The sequence below is a fragment of the Daucus carota genome, chromosome 2, assembly GCF_001625215.2.
Source record: "Daucus carota subsp. sativus chromosome 2, DH1 v3.0, whole genome shotgun sequence".
Lineage (NCBI taxonomy): Eukaryota > Viridiplantae > Streptophyta > Magnoliopsida > Apiales > Apiaceae > Daucus > Daucus carota.
Window position 1 is genome coordinate 11006729 of NC_030382.2, and position 13490 is coordinate 11020218.

At 33.5% G+C, this 13490-nt stretch overlaps 1 protein-coding gene across 6 annotated transcripts in view; it reads right to left on the minus strand.

The window, feature by feature from the left end:
- Positions 1-780: 780 nt before the first annotated feature.
- The window catches only part of LOC108207043 (ABC transporter C family member 12), a 38127-nt gene continuing 25417 nt past the window's right edge, over positions 781-13490 (minus strand). For 5 of the 6 annotated variants that reach the window (XM_064086424.1, XM_064086420.1, XM_064086419.1 and 2 more), the window contains 11 exons: positions 9868-10068; positions 9664-9762; positions 9406-9558; positions 8896-9281; positions 8304-8484; positions 7691-8014; positions 5920-6676; positions 5260-5381; positions 3704-3949; positions 3040-3463; positions 781-1260 (listed from right to left, as the gene is read on the minus strand). In XM_064086424.1, the coding sequence (XP_063942494.1) occupies positions 1163-1260; positions 3040-3463; positions 3704-3949; positions 5260-5381; positions 5920-6676; positions 7691-8014; positions 8304-8484; positions 8896-9281; positions 9406-9558; positions 9664-9762; positions 9868-10068 (2991 nt within the window). In that variant the 3' untranslated portion in view covers positions 781-1162. Of the gene's footprint in view, positions 1261-3039; positions 3464-3703; positions 3950-5259; positions 5382-5919; positions 6677-7690; positions 8015-8303; positions 8485-8895; positions 9282-9405; positions 9559-9663; positions 9763-9867; positions 10069-13490 lie in introns of those variants that run through there. The other variant, XM_064086421.1, reaches the window with a different exon arrangement.

A 13490-nucleotide genomic window follows, 5' to 3' on the forward strand; every position in this document is an offset into this window, starting at 1 on the left:
CCTCTTCATCATGCTCCGATGCAGTTATCGACCAAAATTGCGTTTCCTTAAAAAAATTCACCACTAAATCAAGACCGCACTTACAATCCAAAAGCAAAAACAAACCTCTCATTGAGGAGAGATACAAGTCGAAAATGGAAATAAAAGCAAACTGAAAACAAATGAAAATCAAAAAAACTTATATTTGAAAGTCGAAACCACAAGATAGACGATTAACTTTCGAATCCGATAAGCTTGCTTAAATCGAAAAAAAAGAGAAGCAAACCTGGAAATTCCAATATAAATCTTGAAAAATAAAACAAACATAATCAAATGGATAGAAATCCTTCCTCCGAAGAGAAAGATTATTGAAGTAAAAAAATCTAATAAAATAAATAAAAGAGTTTGCGACTTTCCACCGGATAAATCTGATGGAAGCCTCATCAACTATGGAGTTTAAGACAGAGGCGGCTCTTAGAGAAAAAGGCCCTATCATATTCAGAAAAAATGGCCCTGAGTATTACTATAATGCGCTGCATCATATAGCGTTAGGTTACAAGGATAAAACGCTACACGATATAGCGTTCTGACAGTGATTTTACATGGGTTTGGATTAGAAACGCTAGATAAAATAACATTATAGCCTAACCTTACATTAAGGGATAAACGCTACAACGTGTAGCATTTTTAAAAAATATATATAAACATTACACGATGTAATGTTATAAAGTAAAATTTGAGACCATATTTTTTGGATCTGATATCTGTAGCTATTATTTTTTCAACTTTGATACATGTAGCTCTATAAATTTATGTGTTATTTTGAGGTCTTATTTGACACAAGTTTACATATTTTAGAACACACGTATATTTTTAATCGAGGGATCACTGACGCTGTTACAAGCACGAGCGGATCTAGTAAGAGACACGGAGGACACGTGCCCCTCCTAAAATTATTTTTTACATTTTTGACCATTCTAAATTTTTAAAAATTACAGAAGTGTCCCTCAAAAATTAAAAATATATAGGTGTTTTCTGAAAATTTGCTTGATGCCCCTCCAAGATTTCGTTTCTAGATTTGCCCCTCGCTACAAGTCAACTCCCTATATAAGAAATACCTGTATATTTTTTCTGAGGTAGCACTCAAGATATGGTGAAACATTTCAGTTATGCCTCCCCTACTTCACCTCTCTTCAAGTTCCGAATAACCTGTCGTGTCTTCCAAACCATTTCCACCATGCCCAAGCCTGTTCTGAGCAAGCCTACTCATTACAGCAAGACCTGAACAGAATGCCACAATCCAGTCATTACGAAGAAATTACGACATCTATTTTATTCCTTGACAGAACATTGTGATTACTCCATTCTGTTAGTACTTTTATTAGCATAAGTTTGCGCTAACACAAACCTCCATCCGAGTATTGTTTTACCAAAAATAAGATTTATCCATTTATAATATCAAAGAAAGCTCAAATAAGTCACATAATTTTCGGCTCAGTTGCTTAGTTTATTGTCTTTTCCTAGTTTGTCATGTCCTAAGAGTAATACCAAGGTTGTTAGTTGCTTTTATTTGTTCTGAGGTTGTTAAACAGTATTGTCTCAGTCATGTTTATGTACTAGCACTTTTGAGTTGTTATAATGTTAGTATGGAACCCAGTATGGGGAGGACAAGAGTAATACAATTTCATGTTCCTCAGTTTCATTCTCTAATCTCTCAAGCTCTCTTCCTTTTTTTTTCTAGAATATTGTGTTAAACAGAATGAATAATAGTTGTCAACATATAACTGTGCTGTTAATAAAGTTGATGTCAGCGAGGGTACTACGACGAAAAAATTAAAACCTCGAGCTCGAGAGCGTAGTTTTACGTTAAAAAGACCTCCTTGCCATACAGCTATTGTAGTGAAAGATACTCTCTCCGTCCCATCCATTATTTTATAGTTTTTTCACTTCACTTTAAAGTGTATATAAAATATAGTTGTATAACTTATTTTTAAAATTTTCTATTTTGGTATATAAATTTAAATATTAATCTTTTATTCAACAAAAAATAAAGTTTAAAATAATTTATGAAACTATATTTTATGAGAGCCTTAAAATGTGTGCCAAACTCTTTCCCCAAAAATCACAATATAAACAAACAACTGGAGAGGACGGAGGGAGTATATCATTATGAATATCAATATCTAGAAGTAGACGAGATAGACAAAACATAGATGATGATGTTCAATGGAAGCGAAGTCAAATTATGTGGAAACTCGGAATGTGAGAATTGCATATACTCAATGAGATGAATATTTTTTAAGAAAAATAAAACAACTTATGCATATGCGCATCCAAAAAAGAAGAATAAAACAATTTATACATATACGCATCCTTATTCACAATGATATTTTAAGCCAAAAGTTTGAATTATAATATTTGGTCACAAACATTTTCTGATAAAAATTCTTCATGGGAACAAATAGTAGATGTATTACTCAAATTTACTATTCTAAAATTGTTAAATGTTCACAGCTTACAGGATTGCCAAAATGAAAAGAAGAAAATTAGGTCATAATATAGTGGATAATTTAAGATTGTTACATATGAAATACTATCTGATTTCTTCATATAGCGACTAAATATAAAAATATACTGTACTCCCTCCGTCCCTTTTTAGTTGTCACATTTCTATTTTTATTGGTCAAATCGACTAATTTTTTACCAAAGATTATAAGTCACTCTTTCATTATTTTAAAAAACTGAAAATTACATCTTAAAGTAGATTAAAAGTTATTTCCGGTGACATATTTTTTTTATTTTTTCAACTGATAAAACATTAATAAATTTCAGTCAAACTTTGGTCAATTTGACCGGCACAAAACCAAATGTGACAACTAAAAAGGGACGGCGGGAGTACTGCTTTTTCCTGAATCAAGTAGCAAATAGAAAGTTCCTCGTATAAAGGATATGAGCCTTAGTGGACACATGTGTACGTGAGTATCTCGGTTTTCGTGTGACAGATTTGATGATAGCTATTATGTGGGAGATGTGTGCAATATGAAACAAATTTGGAAGTACCTTCAACTGCTCCGTAAAGTGCTGACCACCAGTTATCTGCAGGTACCTGGTATCTACTAAGTGCCTCATCAATGAGCTTGTCATGCGTTCCCTCCAAAATCACCTTTAAAGTTTCAACAGAATCCTTTGCTTTGTTCAGAATATTCTTCTCATCTTTAGATTCCAGTGGTTCAAGGTTGCTCTGCAGAGAACCGACATTATTAAGGACAGTGAACTGTGCCACAGCAGCCCAGTGAGAGAAGGCCAAAGTACGCTGCCTATCCAGGTGCTCAGTCTGCTTCCTCTTTGAATTCTCCACTCCGTCACTTCCAATTACTAAGCTGTATAAGTATTCAGCATTTGCGACTCCTGTACTCTGGATCATCTTAGAAAATGCACCAGTTTCACTTAATAAAAGTTTCTCTGGGGAATCATATTCTAGAACCTGAAAATTACCATTGATCAAATCATGTTATTAAGCCCTTTAAAACTTAATGCAGTTGAATTTATCCTTGAAACTTGAAGGCTTTGCATTGCATCTACTATTCTTGCTATCAAACATCAACTTACAGAGGACAAGTATGCAGTATCTAATATTGCATCAATAATCGTTACAATCTATAAGATTTTTAGGTTCACTTGGAGGCACCAGGGTCAGCAAGGATATCTAGTATTAATAAGTTACCTGACCAGCCTCAAGCACAAGAATTTTGTCACTGTCGATTATAGTGTTCAACCGATGGGCAACAGTGAGCATAGTGCATGATTTGAATTCTTCCCGAATGGTATTCTGTATAAGAGCATCAGTTGCAACATCAACAGCTGCTGTCGCTTCATCAAGAACCAGAATCTTTGATCTCCTTAGCAATGCTCGAGCAAGACTCAAAAGTTGCCTCTGTCCAACACTAAAATTCTCCCCTCCCTCTGTAACCTTAACCATAAACGCTAATATTCAGTAAAGATGTATTAAAATTATATTCTTCCTATTTAGATCAGAAACATAACTTGTAATTAGGAAGTGCTGCATCTTTTAGCTGAGTATTACAGTATATATCTTGAATTTCAATAATGTACATTTACATTATAATAAATTCGTATCACAGTTAAAAACAGTTCCTATAGGTGATTGGGAAAGAAGAAAGCGAATTTCATAACCAACAGATGAACAGTAATACAGTGTGTTGTAAAAGTATATTTAAATATGACATGGTTACAAGCTACAACGATATAAAACAGCTAAGGAGGTTAAGTTTGCAAAGACGAATTTAAACACAAGCCGAAGCTAAGATTTCGAATGACTTCTCTAACTCCCTATAAAAATGCACCTTTTCTTCTCTCCAATTTACTTTTTGCCTCGCATAATATCCTATATATGATAAGCTTATGAGGAATATCTAATCTAAACTTAAGAAAACCATGAAAATTCATAATGTAGGCATTGACATTGATACTTGGAAACTAAAATTAAACAAATCACATAAATGCTTTAGTTCAGGAGAAAGCTAAAATATAAACTGTGATAACCAAAGGTTGTGCTTAACAAAATTTGCAGAATCGTAATAGAAAAAAATATTGAACTGTGATCAAACCATTATAGTGATACCCATTAGGAAAACGCCTAAAACTATTAAAACTTCACCTAAAAAGAAGGTTTACACATGTAGCAAAATGCTTACTGTCATATTATATAATCTACTTTGAAATCAATTAAATTTTTCAAAAGAAGCATTTTAACTGTTGCCACGGATTTTTGAAGAGAGGGGGAAGGGATCACTGAAAGGTATTAAAAACATTTAATTTATATATTTTAATAATATATTTAAAAAATAATAATATGTTTATCAAAAAATATTTATGATCTGTGTGATCACGGGTTCAGGCTATCGTAAGAATGACTATAGAATTGGATTTATTATCTTTGCGTGAGTAGTTTTATTAGAAAATTTGATACAATAAGTGTTGGCTTGTCCAAGTTAGCGGTTATTTGAGATTAATTGATGTTTAACATTGGAACCAATAAAATTAAAATTCATAATATTAGGTAGCCTGAGGAATCCCAATATTCTTTAATTGTAACGGTGCAAATACTGTTCTTACCACTGAAGAAGGAAAAGACAAATGCAACAAGTCGAATCCTTTGAGAATACAGCTTAACTATGCACCAGCATTATACCTTTTTTCTTCTTATTACAAAAATTAAAATGAAAAAGTAAACGCAAATCATCAAAGTTGTTATTATACCTTGGCCTCTAACCCATGTGTATATGTTCTGACAACATCTTTCAAATGTGCCCGATCTAAAGCCTCCCAGATGTTAGCATCATTGTGTTCATTGAATGGATCAAGATTAAAACGAACAGTTCCTAGGACATTCATTCAAGACAACAGTAAGGTCATCAACGTACACCAAAAAATAGAATACATCTTCCTGTGCAAAAGTACCACACGAGGACTATTATTTTTCATTTTATCTGTAAAGCAGTAAGCCAATGTCTGAACTGTATAAAGAGATTACTTGATGTATCTAAAATATTGATTAGTAATTGTTCCTGTGCAAGATGGATCGACACTCGGTGCATTTTTCTCTCAAATCACCTAACTAGAAAATGTTTCATGTTGACTTTTGGTATAAGTACAACTTAATCTAATTTAAAGAAGGTAATTATGAGAGTAGCACGTTTTGAAAAGTTTTCATTTACCCTCCACCGCCCTGGCCAAGTATAGAAACAGCTTGAAGAGGAGGACAACACCCTACAAAGAGCCTTAACACTTTGACCGACAGACACCAACTCCCGTTTTCTCATAACATACCACTAATAGGCTAAAATAGCTGAAACGGAAAGAATTTATCAGAATACGCAAAAGTTACATTGCGGAAATTACTAAACGATTGCTACATACCTGAGAAAAGAACTGGTATCTGTGGTATGATACTCAGGACCTTGCGTAAATCTGCCAATCCAAACTTGGCAACATCACAATAATCGATTATGATTTTTCCTTGTTCCACTTCTACAATCCGAAATAAAGCATTGAGCATACTTGATTTCCCTGCACCAGTTCTTCCAACTATACCAACCTTTTCTTTGGGAGATACTGTAAAAGACAATCCATGCAGAACAGGAGGAAGTTCAGGCCTGTAGCGCAAAACAACATCCTCGAATCTGATTGACCCATGAGATGGCCATCCAGGTGGAGGGCGATTGGTCTCAATTACAGCAGAAGCCTCGGAGGGCAGATCTATATATGTGCACACTCTTTCAACAGAGTTTAAACTATTTTCAGCAGTACTAGCTAGTGTTAAAACATTACTTAACAAATTTGTGATATTTAGAGAGTAGCTAAGGAGCAGTCCCATAGCAGATGCGAATGCGACCTGGTTTCCTGCTCTTCCATATTGCATTACAGCAGATGTTGCTGTCAGCCAAATCATGAGTCCTCCTAAAGTTTGCAATTTTATGGCGAGCCAGCGTCTTGAACTTATGTTAACCAGGGTGAATCTAACATTGTTGTCCATAGATTTTCCATTCATGTTCACCATTCTTTCATAAGCTTTATATGCACGAATTGTGGACAAACCATTCAGAGCTTCTCCGAACTGTGCATAAACAGGTGACCTTGTAATCGAATCCAAACGTTTTATTTCACGAGCTGTGCTCTGAGGAAAAAAAACGGTTAATTGGAATCTCACTATTAATAGTGTATAAGATATTTTTATATCAGAAGTACCCAATTTTGTAACTGCACGAGAACAACTTTTTTGGCTAAATCAACTGTACGAGTACATTTACATGCAAGAAATATTGTAAGGATGAAAAACTATTGAATCTTGATTCAGCTTAGAGAATTTTGCTGTGACTGTGAAGAGCATCAGATGTCCCTACTCACTGGTTGAAGGTTATTTTCATTTTTACAAAAATGACTGATCACCTGGGAAAAGCAATGGAGCACAGAGAACAGTAAAGGGATAACTATGGACTGGACCTTACAATAACAAATCCAATAGACTATAGGATACAACCATTTCCCGGAGGAATTAGTATGTAGAAACCTGAAGTTTATTATCGTCTACGAGGTGCACATGCTAGCAGTTTAGAAAATACACATGTTAGAAGTTTAGAATCCAAAACTGTGTCTTCAAATGTAAAACATTGGATACACAAAATTTTAGTTTCTTGAGGAATAAGCCAAAGCCAAATACTTTGCACATTGGTTTCCCTAATTCCCTGGTATTATTACAGAATGTCATAAACAGGGTTCAATTTTCATTTCTACTCAAACTTCCAAGTTTTTAAATCAACCACTTCCTGATTTCGATCTATCTTTTAGAAACCTGCTAAGAATCCATGGGTTAAAAAGAGGAAATCACCTATTTAAGATTACTCCAAGAACAGTTCAAACCAACAAGGCATGACTACTTCTATATATATCTGTTGAAGTTCAGTGTCTTTTTATCACTATATCAAAACTTAAAAGAAAAAGTCAATGCAAATGTTGGATTAGTAAGAAGCATTGCAGGTGAAAGAAACATTTGAGGATGAGAGAACCTCCAAAGGTCATGAATTCAAATCCTCACTCACCACGTCCCTTGAAATATTTTCCGTATATAACTCATCAAAAATAAAATTAAAAATATCAATCATGATGCCAAGTGAGTGTAGAATTAACTAACCTGATAGTAGATGTAAGCTGCATAGAACAGTATCAGAAGTGGCATTAATGCCCACAGGGCAATTGTACTCACAATACCTATAAGCACAAATGTTGAAAGGAGCTGGCACACTTGGCTCAGAAACATATTACCATACGTAACAACTTCACGGTCTATATCACCCAGATCTTTTGAAAATCGATTAATCATCCTCCCAATTGGATTTGTGTGGAAGAATACCATAGGAGCTCTGAGTATGGAATACAGCATTGAATTATGAAGACATTTAGCCGCATAAAGACCCGATGTTATCAACCAAAAAGAGTTCGCTAGTGTCACCAACACCTACATATCAATAAACAGATTATGTTTAAATCTTGTTACTCTGAACCCACTCAAAAATGAGATAAAAATAATGCAACAATATATATCAACAGAAGACAATCAGAAATATATTAGGCTTTTATTCAGCATGTATTGGTATAACTATTACAGCATAGTTATATAAACAATCAACTTTAGCATACAGATAGAAAGCCATATATAGAACTTTTACAGAAGAGTATAGATAGATAAACTGACAAAAATATGTGAAACTTGGTGCAATCTGGTTAACAATTAATGTCTAACATACCTGACCAGATGATAATACCGCATATACAAAAATATAGAAACCAGGAGTGTAACTCGTTGAACTACTTTGTTCTGTCCAAATACTTAACCATGTACTACTCAAAATTCGAAGAACTTCAGTTGAGATGTAGCAGGAGAACAGTATCAAGACAACCCATAGGCCTCCCAAAGAATTTTTATACCTGACAAAAAGAACAGAATAAACACACCAAATCATTATTCATCGTAACAGGCCTGACCAGGGGTTTCTCAGGAACACTCTAATACAGTAACAAATAACCCAAAGAAGAGACCTACTCAAGGCAGAATTTGCCTGGAAGCATATTGACTATATCTCTAAACATATTTCAGTTTTACGCATTAAATAGAGGAATTAGCAAGTTATATTCTTCTAGAATCTGATTTTTTTCGCAGATATGTTTGGTTCTCTTAAAATGTTACACCTCCTGTCCAGCCACTTATGTTTTTAAACCTCATTGATTTGCTTTCCGTTTTACCTCCAATTGTCTGTTACAAACCTTCTAAATTCATGGCAAGTAGCAATTAAAGATCAAATCAAATAAACTGAATAGAGAATTAGAGTGTAACGTTACCTGATTAAAACATTCCAACTGACAACACCTGTCTCCCGCTCTTCCTTCTTGATAAGGACGGATTTGCCTTCTTTCTTTTCTTTTGCAGAGCTTGCACCATTCTGAAACTCAACATCTTCCCCACTTGTAGTCAGGATTGAGGTATTACAGACAACAGTTGGGCTCATTTCATTTTCATCTACATGATCTACCATCTTCCCAGCATTTACCATTAGTTTTTGGAAGAGAGGCCCACTTTTAGAAAGCTCTACAAAGGTACCCTCCTCTTTCACCATACCATCCGAAACTAATAAAATTTTATCAACTTGTGGAAGAAGATGTAGCTGATTGGTAACAAGCACTCTAGTCTTTCCTTGTAGCTCCTCCTTGATACAGTTGTTGAAAACCTAACAACAGTTGATTCTTAACACTTGAAGAAAATTAAAAGTAACTTGTGACATTTGATGTTGTATTAGTATTTTGAAAGAAGTAATGTGGAATTCACTGTGCTTAGTGTGATGATGACATTACCTCTTGACCAACATGAGCATCTAGAGCACTTAAAGGGTCATCAAATATATAAATATCAGAGTTGGAATACACAGCCCTGGCCATAGAGACTCTTTGCTTTTGTCCCCCACTAATATTCACCCCTCTTTCACCAATTTCCGTCAAATCATGCCCCTAAAAGTTGATATAGTTTTATTATATAATTTTAACTAACTCTTGGCATATGAATACTTGTATCAGCGAAACTGAGTACGCAATAATAAAACTGGCAGACTTAACCTGAAGCAAGTCAAGGTCATGCCGTAGTGCTGTTACATCTATTGCCCGCCAATATCGCGTGGATTCGAAGCTTGATCCGAATAATATGTTCTCACGTACCTAGGAATTCAGGATTCTGAGTTAGATAACCAGGCATTGTAGCCATTACTTGTAATTTAGAGCCATTAATGTAACAAATGCTGAAGAATATAACAGAAAGCTCACAGTAGCATTGAAAATCCAGGAGATTTGAGGAACATAGGAGACAGTTCCTCTGATGACAACACTTCCATCAACCATAGGTGGAAGCTTTCGAAGCATAGCTGCTAGAAGTGATGTCTTTCCTTCTCCAGTACCACCAACAATTGCTACTAGGCTTCCAACTTGTATATCCACATTTATATCTGACAATGTTTGCTTGCCAGCCTAAAAAGCATAGCAAGCAAATGTGGTTTTCAAAAAAACTTGTCTGTTTGAATAAACTGAATAACCAAAACTTACAAAATCAACATCAAGCACAGGTTTTAATAAGTAAAAGAAAAACTTGAAATGAGAATTACATGAGCATAGGCCGAATGGGAAAGCCTCGATAACAACTGTACTCATAATTAAATACTATAAAATTTACAAGTACATATATACAATGAAAGAATGTTGAATAGAAAGTTCTTGAAAGTTTCAAAGCCCGAAAGCCAAATATATATACCAGCTTATAAAAAATGCCCCATGAATCTATCATGAGTTTGTATAATAGGCTTTAAAAACTCATCCCACATCAATTACATGCATATCGGACCCAACAACCCACCACATGTTAGTGTAAAAGAGCTAGCAATTTGATATACATTAGTTGTTTTCTGATGCTTATAAAGGTATCAAATATTCTTTATCTAATCTAGTCAAAGTGGGATATTACAAACACTCCACCTTAGTCGAGCCTACGAACAAAGTTATTAAATTTGGGCAGTGCCGTGGCCAAAACCACTTCCGGCCGAGAGGTCAAGCTCTAGACCATTTTTATTATTGGGTTAATTATCGGATAGATTACTTTTTTCGTTCGAATATATCAAGTGGGTCATCGACAAATTTTTGATCCCATTGGCATCATTTGCATAAAATATAGTTATTTTATATAAATTTAAAATTTTCACAAATGAAAAAGTTGACTATTAAAGTTTTTCTATAAAAGCATATACCCATCATTCTGACTACTTCAGTTTTCTAACTAAACATGTAATTACCTTACTTTATAATTGAATTCAACCTCTTTTTTTCTCTAATATGCTCTTTGATTTTTTTAATTATTTTATCATCATGTTGCCTTGTGTACAAGTTCGCATCAAGTCCCAATCAAATTTATTTCATATAATTTAGGGGTTATTATCAAGCGAGCCACTTAAGTGGGCTTAATACATTAAGTTGGGCACTAATCTCAAAACAGTATCAAAGAGGTCATTAATGTCAATTAGAGTACACACCGTTAATTATTCTCAATATTTAACTGAGAAAAAAGCTAATGTGTTAAAAAATGTCTTCCTTTGATGATTGTTTCGGCTTTTTAGTTATATATATAAGCGTAAGACTAAATTTTGGGGCTGAATAATACCACATTCGTGCATGATTCAAGACAACATGACAAGGATAATTAACGGTCTGTATGTGTAATTGACTTTAATGACCATTTTGATACTTTTTTCAAATTAGTGACCAACTTGATACATTAAGCCCAGTTAAGTGACTTGTTTGATAATTAACCTTATATTTTTAATAATAAACGCTGATTTTAACCAAATTTTGCAAAAAAAATAATTCAAGATGCAACTTAATTTAAAATGAGTGGTGCAAGTGAGACCAAAAATTTGTCGGTTATACACTTAATACATTGAAACCAAGAAAGTGACCATATTGATAATTAATAATTAACCCTTATAGCATTTATCTAATCTAATCAAAGTGGGAGTCGAGCCCACCAAAAAACTTACAGAATGGGCAGTGCGTTTTGCATTTCCGGTAGGGTCAGGCTCTGATACCATTTATAACATTTATCTAAAATCGGTCCAAGATTCCAGCCCATAGACAAACTTGCTGAACCCGCCTCTACATTTTTGGTTGTCAGTCTTTGATGCCATTTATAACATTTATCTAATCAAATTGATATAAAAAAATTCAAATCTAATCAATGTCGGATGTTACAAACACCCCACCCTAGTCAAGCACGGAAACACATTTGGCCGTCAAGCTTTGATGCCATTTATAACATTTATCTGATCAGATCGATATCAAAATTTATCTAATCTAATCGATCGATGTGAGGTATTGCAAACACCACACCTTAGTCAAGTAAAGAAACAAACTTACCTTAATCAAGCACACAAACAAACTTATGTGGGGTGTTACAAACTATTTAACATAACATTTATAACATTTATCTAATTTAATCAATTCCAACATTTATCTAATCCAATGTCATTTATAACATTTATCTAATCTTATTGATTCCAACATTTATCTTATCCAATGTAGGGTGTTTTGGGGTTACAAACTGAGCCTGCAAACAAACTTACTGAATCGGATATCTACAAACAAACTTACTGAATCTGATACCAGTTATAACATTTATCTAAACTAATCGACTGAATTTGTTACCATTTATAACATTTCTCTAATCTAATCTAACTGACTGAATCTGGTACCATTTATAACATTTATCTAATCTATATTTGTAACATTATTTATTTCTCTAATCTAATCGGCTGAATCTAATACCATTTATAACATTAATCTAATCTAAATTTATAAAATTTATCTAATCTAATTGATGTGCGAGGTGTTAAACTATGCAGTATACCATTTATAACCTCTAATCTAATCAACTGAATTTATAAATATTTCCATTTATTCCATCTAATCTAATCAACTGAATTTATAAACATTTATTTAATTGATCGATGTGGAGTGTTATAAACTCTACATTTAATCGACCATTTATTTTTCTAATCTAACCTAATTGATTGAATCTAATGGCATTTATAACATTATCCAATCTAACCGATGCGGGGCGCTATAAACTATACATTATTTATTTCTCTAATCTAATCGGCTGAATCTAATACCATTTATAACATTAATCTAATCTAAATTTATAAAATTTATCTAATCTAATTGATGTGGGGTGTTATAAACTATACCTTTAATCAATGCGAGGTGTTAAACTATGCAGTATACCATTTATAACCTTTAACTAATCTAATCTAATCAACTGAATTTACAAATTTTTATTCCATTTATTCCATCTAATCTAATAAACTGAATTTATAAACATTTATTTAATTAATCGATGTGGAGTGTTATAAACTCTACATTTAATCGACCATTTATTTTTCTAACAAACTAACCTAATTGATTGAATCTTAAAAGGCACATGTTTAGCCTATTTGTATTTAAGAGTATTAACTCAACTCTGATAAGAAAGCAAGTAAATAGCAAGTACTGTTATCCGGAATCCGTACGAAGAACGTCAAATGATTTATTGAAGATTTTATGTCAGAAGAATTTCAAGATGCTGCTGCAAACCACTGGAAGAAGTTCATTAATATGATCAAGCCTCAATGTACAAATAATCTTTTGTAGCACGTCCAGAAGATCAGAAGGTATAAAGTTTAAATACTTTATTTATTCAGAAGATTCCATATTGTGTCAACAAATGAAGAAGAACTTAAAGAAGACGAAGAATCGACGAACAAGCCACCGCCTAATTGTTTAATTGACAAGAAATATTTGATTCAGCTAGTTACAGATGATCCAGACAGTACATTTGTTTATCAGCTCATTAGATTAAATATTCTAAG